The sequence below is a fragment of the Carlito syrichta genome, unplaced genomic scaffold, assembly GCF_000164805.1.
Source record: "Carlito syrichta isolate Samal-C Ts95f unplaced genomic scaffold, Tarsius_syrichta-2.0.1 Scaffold304318, whole genome shotgun sequence".
Lineage (NCBI taxonomy): Eukaryota > Metazoa > Chordata > Mammalia > Primates > Tarsiidae > Carlito > Carlito syrichta.
In genome coordinates, this window is record NW_007248414.1 from 1,143,367 (window position 1) to 1,156,690 (window position 13,324).

Genomic DNA, 13,324 nt, shown 5'->3' on the forward strand with positions numbered 1-13,324 from the left:
CAAAAAATCAGCCAGGCGTGGTAGCACATGCCTGTAATTCCGGCTACTCAGAAGGCTGAGGTGGAAGGATCGCTGGAGCCCAGCAGGTCGAGGCTGCGGTGGCCAGGAGCGGCCACTGCACTCCAGTCTGGCGACAGAGTGAGACTCCAACTCAAAAAAAAAAAAGAAAAAAAAAACTCTGAAAGGTGTATTAGAAGAGAATCATCAATTTGTTTCCTGGAGTCCTGATTAAGTAAAGTACTGCTTTTAATTAATAACACCTAGGATCAAACTACAAAGACTAAATACATTTATACCAAGAGAATTAAAAACCCAGATGCCTGACATGAGCTTTACTCACCTTTTGGATTTCTAAATGAGAGTCAGAGTCATCCAAAAACTCAAGGGGTGGAGAGCATTTGTCAATGACTGTCCTTCGGTCACCAAGAGGCTCCTCACTGGGTTTCTCTGGAGGATCTATAATCACTCTCCTGTCACAGAAGTTACTCCTCTGTGGCACAGCCTTTTCCTCCTCCACTCTGATCTCCAGGGCTGGCTCTTTCTCTTTCCGAGGAGCAGGGACTGTGACACTCCTGGCTGGTCCTTCTCCACGGCTGGGACGCTCTCCTGTGCTTGGCTTTACCCTTGTGGCAGCCTCTCCCTTCCTTTTTGGCATCGATTTCCCCAAGATGCCCTGGATAGCCTTCAAATAGATCATTGTGGAGCCTTGGTCTCGAAGTCTATCCCTCTTCCTTTTCTGGACCTTGTTTGGTTCTTCAATCGTAGCATTCTGACCCTCAGCTTCAGCTGCAAATTCTGAGTTCGTAAAGTTACAAGAACTATCTTTGGAATCAACCTGGAAGACAAAAACAGAGATTTTTAAAGGGCTGTCCCAAGGGTGATTTCGTACAGGAAGTATGTGGCAAATTATAAATCAGTGGTGGTTCCACACATCAGAGGGAACATGATTGTGACTAAGGCAAAGATTCTCTCCAGGTGGTGGTTTTATCACATCCCCTGAGAAGTGGTACTATAAGAGGAACTGAATTGCTGCTATTTCTTTCATTCTTTTTTGTTTTTTGAGTCAGGTTCTCACTCTGTCACCCAGGCTGGAATGCAGTGGCACGATCATACCTCACTGTAGTCTCAACCTCCTGGGCTAAGGCAATCCTTCCGCCTCAGTCTCTGGAGTAGCTGGGATTATAGGCATGTGCCACCACACCCAACTAATTATTTTCTGTAGAGTTGAGGTCTATGTTTCCCAGACTGGTCTCAAACTCCTGGACTGAAGCAATTCTCCCACCTGAGCCTCGCAAAGTGCTGGGATTACAGGCATGAGTGCCCACCCTTCTGCTATTTCTTATTGTTCACCTTCTCGTGCTTATCAGATGATATTCTCTTGCTGCAGCGGTATGAAATGAGCTGAAATTAACCATCTAATTCTACTAGACTGCAAGCTCCTGGAAGGCAAGGACTACCACTCACTTCAGAATACGTGCAGGTAAAACAGAAGCTCAAAATTCTCCCACTGGGCGGGTCCCAAGAAATTGGCTAGCCCAATCCCACAACTAAGGACCAAGGAAACCAAAGTACCCAGAAAGGGGAAGGACTGGCCTGAGGAACTCCAATCTCCTGAGTCCTGAGCACCATGTTTTTCCCACTACATCCAAGCCTATTAAAGTTCTCTGCAAATTCCTTCCATTAAATCATAACCTTGATGTCAGAAGATGCTTCAGTCTCTACAGTAAATAAAAAAATTAGCCGAGCATGGCAGCATGCACCTGTAGATCAGGCTACTTGAAAGGCTAAGGTGGAAGGATCGCCTGAGCCCAGCAGGTCGAGTCTGCAGTGGCTGTGAGCGTGCCACTGCATTCCAGCCTGAGCAACATAGTGAGACTCCTACTCAAAAAAAAAAAAAAAAAAAGAGAGAGAGACTAACTGCTCCTTGACACTGACTCTCCTCAGAGACAAAGCTTGTAAAGTCTCAGCCCTCTTTTATTTTTGCCTCCACACCCACTTACTCTAGAAGTCTACAGGGAAAGAGCTAGTCTCTCCGTCTGCAATATTAATTTGCTGTGAATCTCCATCCAGTCAAGTCCCAGCCTGGTATAAGAACACACCATAAGCCTCCCCCTAGAGCCATCCTGTGAGCAGTGGACTACTATCCGAAGGTGTTCTACAGCCTCTACAATTTGCACGTCTCATTCATTTGTATTAAATTCCTCTCTAAAGTAAACACATTCAGACAGAGGCATTCCACACTAGTCCTTTTCCACTACAGTGGAAGAGTGGAGTCTATTCCAAGGGATACCCAGCAATAGGTTTTGGGTAAATAGGTACATACTATAAAACACATTACAGCTTTTAAAAAGAATAAGGAGCTGGTGGCAGTAGCTCACGCTTGTAATCCCAGCACTTTGGGAAGCGGAGGTGAGAGAACTGACTGAGTCCAGGGGTTCAAAACCAGGCTGGGCAATTTGGCAAGAACTCATCTCTACAATAAATCAAAAAATTATCCGGGTGTGCTGGCACGTGCCTATAGTTCCAGCTACTTGAAAGGCCAAGGCAGACAGATCGCCAAAGCCCAGCAGGTCGAGGCTGCGGTGGCCAAGAACATGTCACTGCACTCCTGCCTGAGCGACAAAATAGGTCTCCAAGTCAAAAAAAAAAAAAGATGCTCTAATATACATGCTACACAGTAAGAGTAAAAACCAAGTAGCAGACTAACAAATACAGGGTAATCTCACATTCAAATGAAATCTGAGAAGATAAACAGCTATCTTAGGGGAGTGAAGGGAAGTAGAAAGAGGCCTAGGCTATTATAGAAGCTGCTTATATCCAGAAGAACTCAAATCACTCTATGAAAAAGATACCTGCACTAATTGCAGCATTATTTACAACAGCAAAAACATGGAACCAACTGTGCTGCCCACTGAAAAAGGACTGAAAAAAAAAATGCAGTACATATACACGATGGAATAGTACACAGTCATAAAGAAGGACAAAATTATGAACTTCGCCGCAACTTAGATGGACTTAAGAGTCTATAATACTGAGCAATCTATCACAGAAACAAAGAACTGAGTATCACATGTTCTCACTCATAAGCAGACCTTGAACAACTATTATAATACTATAAGAAAGGGATTAGGCCGGGCTCAGTGGCTCAGCCTGTAATCCCACACTTTGGGAGGCCGAGGTGAGTGAATTGCCTGAGCTCGCAGGTTCGAGACCCGCCTGAGCAACTTGGTGAGACCTCATCTCTACAATAAAAAATTTAAAAATTATCCGGGCATGATAGCATGCGCCTGTAATTCCAGCTACTTGGAAGGCTGAGCGGAAGGATCGCCGGAGCCCAGCAGGTCAAGGCTGCGGTGGCCGGGAGCAGCCACTGCACTCCAGTCTGGGCAGTAGAGTGAGACTTCATCTCAAAAAAAAAAGAAAGGGATTGACAGTTGAGGGAAACTGCCAGGGGAGGCAGGGGCAGGATCGGCAGTAGTGGGAAACTACCAGGGGAGCGGGGGCACATCTCATCAACAAGGGTACCTGCATAATGAACATTTGCTTACCTAACCCTGAATTGTACCCCACATACTTAAAATTAAAAAAAAGAAACTGCTTGTAGCATTTGAATTTTTTTCCAAGAAACACATATCTTTGTTTTTTGTTTTAGAAAAAAAATCACTATCCTGAGTCAAGGACCAGAGAAAATAAAATAAATGTTTAAAAGTCATGAAACTGGCCAGGCTCAGTGGCTCAGCCTGTAATCCCAGCACTTTGGGAGGCCGCGGCGAGTGGATTGCCTGAGCCCGCAGGTTCGAGACCCGCCCAGGCAACTTGGTGAGACCTCCTACAATCAATCAAAAACTAGCCGGGCGTGGTAGCACGCCTGTAGTTACGGCTACTTGGAAGGCTGAGGCAGAAGGATCACTGGAGCCCAGCAGATTAAGGCTGTGGTGGCCAGGAGCATGCCACTGCACTCCAGTCTGGGTGACAGAGTGAGACTCCAACTCAAAAAAAAAAACAAACATGAAACTTTTGAAACATATAAATATAGATGTTAGTATAGGCATACTATGTTTTACTGGAAGTACTCAAATTGTTGGCAGCTGCCAACTCTATAGTGCTGAACAGGAAAGGTGGCTTTTGCTTTCACTGTGATTGTCTCTGAACTTACTGAATTTTCTTTCTTTCTGAATGTTCTAACATGTCTACAGGGATTATCTGGGAAAGGAGATTATGGGTCATTTTTGTTTTCTTTACACCTTTCTATAATCAAGAAATTTTAATAACTATTAATAAACTAACACTGGGCATAGTAGCTCACATCTATAATCCCAGCACTTTGGGAGGCAGAGGCAAGAGGACTGCCTGAGTTCAGGGGTTAGAGACCAGCCTGGGCAATTTGGTGAGACTTTGTCTCTACAATAAATCAAAAAACTAGTTGAGTGTGGTGGCACACGACTGAATCCCAGCTCCTCTGAAGGCTGAGGTGGGAAGATGGCCTGAGTCCAGCAAGTTGAGGCTGAGGTAGCCGTGAGCATGCCACTTCACTCCAACCTGGGGGGCAGAGTGAGACTCCTACTCAAAAAAATAAATAAATATTAATAAACTTGATGACTCCCTGGGCCTGCCAATGGGACACAGCCCTAACTTCCCAGCGACCTCTCCAGTGCCTGCTTCTCTGACAGCCACCAATCACCTGCCATGCTTGGCCCATCATACCCTCTGATACTTTTGGGAACACCTTATTTCCTCTACTTACAATGCCCTTGCCCTAGTCCCATTTTATGTTTGATAAACTCCTATTTATCCTTTAAGGTTCCACCTCGCATCTTTACTGCTTGTTCACCCCTGCCCCCTTCTAGCCCCCCAGATCAGGTATAAGACAACCTGGGAAGGTGAGGTCTACAGCAAGCTGAAGAGTACATGTATCTTCAGAAAGGACAACTGCTCTTCACCTTAAGCCCACTGGGACCACTGGGAATACAGACCCAGAGTTAGAAAGTAAAATAGTAAAATGGGAAATCTCCAATGGAATGCATTTCTCATTCATTCAGCAAGTACTTATTGAGTACTTACTCAGTACCAACGGCACTGCTTTGGATCTGCAGGTTGGGCATTCAGTAAGACATACAAGCCAGGCTCAGTGGCTCAGCCTGTAATCCCACGCTTTGGGAGGCTGAGGTGAATGGATTGCCTGAGCCCGTGGGTTAGAGACCCGCCTAGGCAACTTGGCGAGACCTCATCTCTACAATAAATCAAAAAATCAGCCGGGAGTGGTAGCGCGCGCCTGTAGTTCCGACTACTCGGAAGGCTGAGGGGGAAGAATCGCCGGAGCCCAGCAGGTTGAGGCTGCAGTAGCCGGGAGTGGCCACAGCACTCCAGTCTGGGTGACAGAGTGAGACTCCAACTCAAAAAAAAAAAAAAAAAAAAAAAGACAGCCGGGCTTGGTGGCTCAGCCTGTAATCCCGCGCCTTTGGGAGGCTGAGGTGAGTGGATTTCCTGAGCCCGTGGGTTCAAGACCCGCCTGGGCAGCGAGACCTCATCTCTACAATAAGTCAAAAAATCAGCCGGGCCTGGTAGCGCATGCCTGTAATTCCAGCTAATTGAAAGGCTGAGGTGGAAGGATCGCCGGAGCCCAGCAGGTTGAGGCCGGCCACTGCACTCCAGTCTGGGCGACAGAGTGACACTCCAACTCAAAAAAAAAAAAGACATACAAAACACCTGCCTGCCAGGCATGGTGGCTCACGCCTGTAATCTCAGCACTTTGGGAGGCGGAGGTGAAAGGATTGCCTGAGCCCACGGGTTGGAGACCAGCCTGGGCAACTTGGCGAGACCTTGTCTCTACAATAAATAAAAAAATTAGCCAAGAGTGATGGCACATGCCTGTGGTTCCAGCACTTGGAAGGCTGAGGCAGAAGGATCATATGAGGCCAGCAGGTCGAGGCTGCAGTGGCCGTGAGCATGCCACTGCACTCCAGTCTGGGCAGTAGAGAGAGACTCCAACTCAAAAAAAAAAAAAAAAAAAAAAAACCTGCCTCCTAGAGCTTACATTCTAGCTGCTTGAGAAAAGGGAAAACCAGAGGAAAGGAAGGCCAACAAGTAAGTGTGTGTTAGAGAGTGATAAGTGCCAAGGAGAAAAAGAAAGCAAGAAAAGGGAACAGGAAGGGAGGGAGCATCATCCAAGTCTTGAATTCATTATAGGGGTTTGAAGTAAAAATTCCTTTTTTTTAAATTTTTTTGAGTTGGAGTCTCACTCTGTCGCCCAGGCTGGAGTGCAGTGGCACGCTCACAGTCACCCACAGTGTCAACCTGCAGGGCTCCAGCGATCCTTCCACCTCAGCCTTCCAAGTAGCCGGAGCTACAAGTGAGCGCTACCATGCCCGGCTAATTATTTATTTATTTATTTATTGTAGACACAAGGTCTAGCCAAGTTGCCCAGGCTGGTCTCGAACCCATGCGCTCAGGCAGTCCTCTCGCCTCAATCTCCCAAAGTGCTGGGATTACAGGCTGAGTCACCAAGCCCGACCATCATAAAATTTGTGAATTTCCCAAAATTTTAAATACTTTAAGGACATAGCAGGCTACATCGAGTCCATGGACCAGCTGTTTGCCAATCCTGGTTATAAAGACCAGAACTGTAGTTGAGGGAATAAAAAAAGGTTAGGAATATAATAACATATCTTATATTTTCCCATGAAATTTACAGAGATGCCACAGCTGTCAGCCCTCTTCTACATAAAGAGAAACTGCCATACAGCTTGGAAGGGGCAGAATTCACATTCCAGTTCCCTCTAACATCCAGAGTAGTGAGAATATGAAAGTAAGAAACACTATCAAAAGCTGCAGGGGTCAAAGACTGTGAGGACCTAGGATAGATCAAGGTCACTGGGGAAGAGTTTCAACAGGTGGCAGAAGGCTCTAAAGTTAAGGAATAAGTAGAGTGTGGGCACAAAGTGCATCACCACTAGCCTGAACAATTCCAGCACCCTGCCACCTCTGTCCTATCCATGCTCAGGAGCTCTAAGATGCAAATCTCGCAATATCACGCCTCAGCCTAAGACCCTCAATGGCTCTGAATACACCCTCAAGTCATGAGCACACCAGAAGTCCTTTACAGGCTAGCCTCAAACCTTCCTGCCCAGTATCATCTCTCCAAACACCCCTGTGTCCAGAGAATGCAGAAATCACTGGAGACAAGGGAACTAGGGCCCTCAGGGCCTGCAGTGCCCCAAGCACTCCAGAAATATGGTATTTCCTGACACTTTTGGGGCACACGTTTTCCCTGAAACATCCTTTTATCCTCCTTGTCCATCAGAAGAATATGGATGTCACCTCTTCTGTAAGGACCTTCCTAATGGTTAATTGTTCCTTCCTCTAACCTTCAGTTACTTCAAACATCCCTGTCACAGCACTCTACTCACTGCCCCAAAACAGTGATTTTTCAGTCCGTCAAGTACAGCCTGCTGTCCTTGGCACCCCTAGCACTGTCTTTCACCCAAGCACTGGACGTCTGCTGAGTAAAGATGCAGGCATGGGGATGTGTGAAAGCTCTACCATCCAAGAGCCAAGCTAGCCAATAGTTTACTGTGTCTGGACTGCCTAATCCTACAGAGAGCTCCTCAAGAAAAGGACCTTGACACTGTCAACTTTCCAGCCCTTGCATCTGATGCCAGACTGGGACACAGTAGGTGCTCCCAAAGACAGCAGCACAAAGAATATTGGTTTTGATGCCAGACTGATCTGGGATTAACCCACAGCTCTGCTGCTTAAAAAATTATATGGCTTTGGTCAAGTTTAACCTTTCCAAATCTTGTTTTCCCAGTACCTACACATATTTATTTGTTAATCCAGTATGAAAGTATTTGTTAACTGATATGCAGAAATAATCACCTACTTTACTCTAAGGATTATGTGACGGTCTGTAGTTCAAACATTAAGAATCATAGCTGGACTCGGTGGCTCAGTCTGTAATTCCGCGCTTTGGGAGGCTGAGGTGAGTGGATTGCCTGAGCCCGCGGGTTCGAGACCCGCCTAGGCAACTTGGCAAGACCCCATCTCTACAATAAATCAAAAAATTAGCCAGGCATGGTAGTGTGGGCCTGTAGTTCCAGCTACTTGGAAGGCTGAGGCGGAAGGATCACTGGACCCCAGCAGGTCGAGCTGCAGTGGCTGGGAGCAGCCACTGCACTCCAATCTGGGTAACAGAGTGAGACTACAACTGAAAAAAAAAAAAGAATCATAGTTGGCCATGGCTCAAGTCTATAATCCCAGCACTTTGGGAGGCCAAGGCAAGAGGACTGCCTGAGCCCATGGGTTTGAGACCAGGCTGGGCAACTTGGTGAGACCTCGTCTCTACAATACACCAAAAAATCAGCCGGGTGTGGTAGCGCACACCTGTAGTTCTGGCTACTTGGAAGGCTGAGGCAGATATCACCTGAGCCCAGCAGGTCGAGGCTGCGGTGGCCAGGAGCATGCCACTGCACTCCAGTCTGGGCGACAGAGTGAGACTCCAACTCAAAAAAAAATAAAAAATCATAGTTGATCAAGGCTTAGCACATTATAAATGCTCCTATTTTCCCTTCCATTCTTCCTTTTCTAAATTGAATGCAGAAATTTAGATATGCCACAGTAAAGACTAAATATAAAGTACATAAAGTTGCTCATAATTACCCTTCCAAAGAATAAACTAAACCAGGCTTGGCACACACCTCTAACGTCAGCTACTTGGAAAGCCAAGGCAGGAGGATCACTTAAGCCCAGGAGTTTGAGCCAGCTGAGGCAATATAGTTGGATCCCATCTCAAAAACATAAAAATATGGCCAGACACAGTAGCTCATGCCTGTAATCCCAGCAACTTTGAGAAGTCAAGGCAGGAGGATAGTTTGAAGCCAGGAGTTCGAGGCCAGTCTGGGCAATGTAGCAAGACCCAGTCTCTACAAAAAAAAAAATGGTAGTAAAATATTAGACAAAGAACTTTTCAGCAATTTGCCAAAGGAGAGAGGGAGAGAGAGAGAGAAAGATGGAAAGAGAATCTGCATCTTCTCTCCCCCCCACCAAATAAAGATAAAAAATAAAATTAGTATACTAAGATCATCAGCTAGTGTTAGAATTTGACAAAACTTCTCAAATGACAGTACTGGAAATGAAAAGGGAACAATGTAAGGACAGCAAGCAGGCATCTCTAATGATTCTAAAATGCTCAGTCTTGGTCCAGCATGGTGGCTGGCTCACACCTATAATCCTGACACTTTAGGAGGCCGAGGCAGGAGGATAGCTGGAGCCCAAGAGGCTGGTCTTGAACCAGCCTGGCAACAAAGCAAGACCCCGTTTCTCCAAAAAAATAAGAACAATAAAATGCTCAGTTTAACAACTTCCTTCTGAATATTCTGTGACCTGGCACTGAGAGGTCTGTTTTGAAGGCTGGGGGTAGGCAGCACAAAGCCAAGTGCATACCCTTAACATTTACAAAGCAGGCACAGGAGAGCAGCAGAAGACAGGAGTGTTGAGGGGATCCTGGAAGGACCTGGGAAGAACATGCCATTTTTGTGAGCACTCCTCAGCTGTGCTTGCAGACAAGATAGAGGACGTATTGGACAAATAAGTGCTCAGGAGTACAGAGCAAGGGGAAAGAGGAGCAGGAGAGGAAAGATAAGAAGGGTATTTTATAATTCACCAAAATGAGTAGAGTACTACGCCTTGTTTTCAAACTGACAAACACAAACTCTAGGAAAGACCGCAGCAGCACTAGAGATGGACAACTAAGATAACATCCAAATTCTCACCCCACAATGCAAACCTGCCTTTCCTTTGTACAGAATCCTATATAAACTCTCTAAAGGCTTATAACGCGATCCAAATTCCCTTAGAATGAACCCACCACCCCTAGGGTAAAATCCAAATTCCCTAGGCTACCAAAGTCTTGCTGTGATCTGCTCCCTACTTAGTTCTCCAGCACCCATTCTGGCTCTCTGCTGCATCACACCACATTGTGGGGCAATCATGTGACTATTCTCCAGCCCTCCCACCAGACTGTGTGCTTCTTAGAAGGTATCTCATCAATAGGATGATCCAACAAAGTAACCCCAACACAATAACCCTTAAGTGTTTATTGAAACCGTTTAACTGGGCTCTTGCAAACAGGCCCCTTTGGCCTTAATGAGAGAAAGGTGGTCCATCCTTCAAGAGAACCACCCAGATTGGAGACCACAATCTCAAATCTGAGTTCCCAGTCTTTAGGACTGCCTGAGCCAGGGATGCAGCACAACTGACAGACTAAGTTAACTACATTTCCTGCCTCTCTTAATGCTAGGTTTCACTCTATTTGTAACTGTCAGTGAAGCTAAATTTAATCAACTAGTATTTTATGCTGTACCCAAGTCCGCTAAAATTATAACTAAAAGGATTAATGACAGGATTGAATTTTATAAGCAAAAGCTCATACTAACTAATTTTTTTTTTTTTGGAGTTGGAGTCTCACTCTGTCGCCCAGACTGGAGTGCAGTGGTACACTCACCACCACCCTGTGTCGACCGGCTGGGCTCAGGCGATCCGTCAGCCTCAGCCTTCCAAGGAGCCAGAACTACAGGCGCAAGCTTACCATGCCCTGCTAATTTTTTATTTATTGTAGAGACGAGGTCCCACCAAATTGCCCGAGTGGGTCTCGAACCTGCAGGCTCAGGCAATCCACTTGCCTTGGCCTCCCAAAGTGCTGGGATTACAGGCTAAGCCACCGAGCCTGGCCTGGATTGAATTGTATAAGCAAAAGCCCATACTTACTGATTTACATTTGAGTTATATTCAGTATTCTTATGTCAAAGAGCTTTTCAACTCACAATTATTTGTGAATTAAAAAAAAATTTTTTAAATCAGATAGGCGCCTTGGTTTATACCTGTAACCCCAACATTTTGGGAGCCCAAGGTGGGAGGATTGCTTGAGGCCAGAAGTTCAAGACCAGCCTGGGCAACATAGTGAGATCTTGTCTCTACAAAGTTATATATATATATACACACACACATGTATGTATATATTTATATATATATTTTTTTTTTCTTTTTTGAGTTGGAGTCTCACCACGTTACCCAGGCTGGAGTTCTGTGGCACACTCACAGCCACCCCAGCATCGACCTTCTGGGCTCTGGCGATCCTTCTGCTTCAGTCTTCCAAGTAGCCAGAACCACAGGTGCGCGCTACCATACCCGGCTAATTTTTGATTTATTGTAGAGATGAGGTCTCACTAAGTTGTCCCGGCTGATCTCGAACCCACGGGCTCAGGCAATCCACTCACTTCGGCCTCCCAAAGTGCTGAGGTTACAGGCTGAGCCACCGAGCCCAGACAAAAATAGATATATTAAAAAACCGTGTGCCCACACAAGAGTTCAGACTGTGAGGTTCACACTCAAAAAACCTGGGCAGTTGGCCTAAGGGTTCCCCAGGATAAACCGCCAAATAGATTTGCTTCTCAGCTACATATAAGAAACCGCCAAAGAAAAGCTTAAGAAACTCATATTTCTTAGGGACTGTTTTTATTGCTTTTGTAAAATAATTTTCTCTAGGGATGGCCTGTCTCATTCCAAGTAAGACTTTTTCTTGGGGCTGAGCATGGTAATTCCAGCACTTTGGGAGGCCAAAACAAGAGGACTGTTTGTCTAGGAGTTCGAGACCAGCCTAGGCAACAGAGGGAGACCTTGTCTCTACAAAAACATCAAAAAATTAGTCGGGCATGGTGGCACGTGCCTGTAGTCCCAGCTACTTGGGATGCTGAACCAGAAGGACTGCCTGAGCCCAGGAAACCAGGGCTGCGGTGAGCCATGATTGTGCCACTGCACTCCAGCCTGAGTGTCAGAGTGAGACCCTGAATCAAAAAAAAAAGACTTTTTCTCTAGCTAGTCTTCCACATGCAGAACTTCTCTCACTGTTTAAGGCCCAGAGATCCAAAACCTAGAATGCAAACTCTAAGAGTGCAATGAACTTTGTCTGTTTTGTTACTGAAGAATCTCAAGTACCTGGAACACTGCCAGATACAAACTAGGCTCTCAATAAATACCTGTTCAAAGTCTGACTGAATGAGTGGATGAAATTACTTTCTCAGGGGAGCACTCCTCAGTCTGCCCCAAGTACTTCTAAAGCCCTCTAATGTGTTTCCATCAGGAAACTAAAAGTTTCACCTCCAAAAAACTCTGCACCACCAAGCAAAACCCCAAGGTGCTACATGACTTGGAGAAAAGCCACACCAAGAGCCACATTCCTTGGTTTTGCAATTCAGAGTGGTTCAATGCACAAGGGCACAATTCCTTAAACTGACAACTGATAAATACATTGGTCCCTTGAGCATGCAAGCTACCGTCTACTGCAGTGATTCTCCAACCTGGCTACATGTGTACGATTACCTTTAACGGAGAGAAGTTAAAAATCAGATGCCCAGACTACACCCCAGCCCAGTGAAATCCGTTTCTCTGCGAGGCAGGCATACATATTTAAAGCTTTCCAAGAAGTTCCAAAGTGCTGCCAAGTGTGAAGACTACCTCTCTACCGACTTCAGGCCACCCATGGGAGGCCTGCTTGGTCTTCCCAGTTTGTGAGGAGCAGACTTCTGGAAGACCTCAGAGACGTTCAAGGACATGATCTTTGTGGGTCTCCTTCCACCAGAAGTCTCGTCCCCAACCTCTCAAAGCCACATGGAAGTGGCTTCACCCATCGCAAGGCGTGGCAGCCACCTACCTTAAGGCTGCAGGCTTCCTCCTCTAGAGAAGCCATTTCTTCTAGAGAGGGATCGGCAGGGCGCACAGGGGATGCCCCTGACGAAAGGAATCCCCGAGTGCTCCGAATCAGGCCGCCTTTGGGGGCGGCTCTGCCCACACGCGGACCCGAGGAATGAGAGGAGGAGGAGGAGGAGGAAGAGGAGGAATTTCTGCGGTGGGATGAGCCCCGGGATGACCGCGGCGTGCAAGCCACATCGTCCTCCTGGGCTTTCAGGCGCTTGGGGCAGCTGGGCCCTCCCGCCCGCGACGCAGAGCTGGGAGCTGGCCGGCGGCTGGAGGAGGCCACATCACCGGGCTCCCGGAGGCAGCCGCGCTTGCTGGGGCGCCCTTCCGACGTGCTGCTCCAGTGGTACTTGACCTTGCGCCCCTCCGACGCCATGGGCACCTGCAAGGCAAAGGGGGTCTGGATTCCAACACCACCCTTCCTGGCTGCCCCACCTCACGTTCGCGCCACCCCGCACCCCCTGAGGCGCGCGGGCCAGAAGGCAGAGCCCCGGGCTGGCCTTACGGACCTTTCCCTCTTCTTTCCACTGCCCATCACAGTTCTCAAGGTGTCAGAAACTCCAAAGCGCTTCGACTC

At 46.9% G+C, this 13,324-nt stretch overlaps 1 protein-coding gene across 1 annotated transcript in view; it reads right to left on the reverse strand.

Annotated features, from left to right (window-relative positions):
• TATDN2 (TatD DNase domain containing 2) overlaps positions 1-13,324 on the reverse strand; it is a 35,285-nt gene extending 21,961 nt beyond the window's left edge. Inside the window, exons 1-3 of the mRNA XM_008059647.1 lie at positions 13,257-13,324; positions 12,704-13,129; positions 341-835 (exon numbers count right to left, since the gene is read on the reverse strand). Coding sequence (XP_008057838.1) covers positions 341-835; positions 12,704-13,123 — 915 coding nt within the window. The 5' untranslated portion in view covers positions 13,124-13,129; positions 13,257-13,324. The remainder of the gene's footprint in view (positions 1-340; positions 836-12,703; positions 13,130-13,256) is intronic.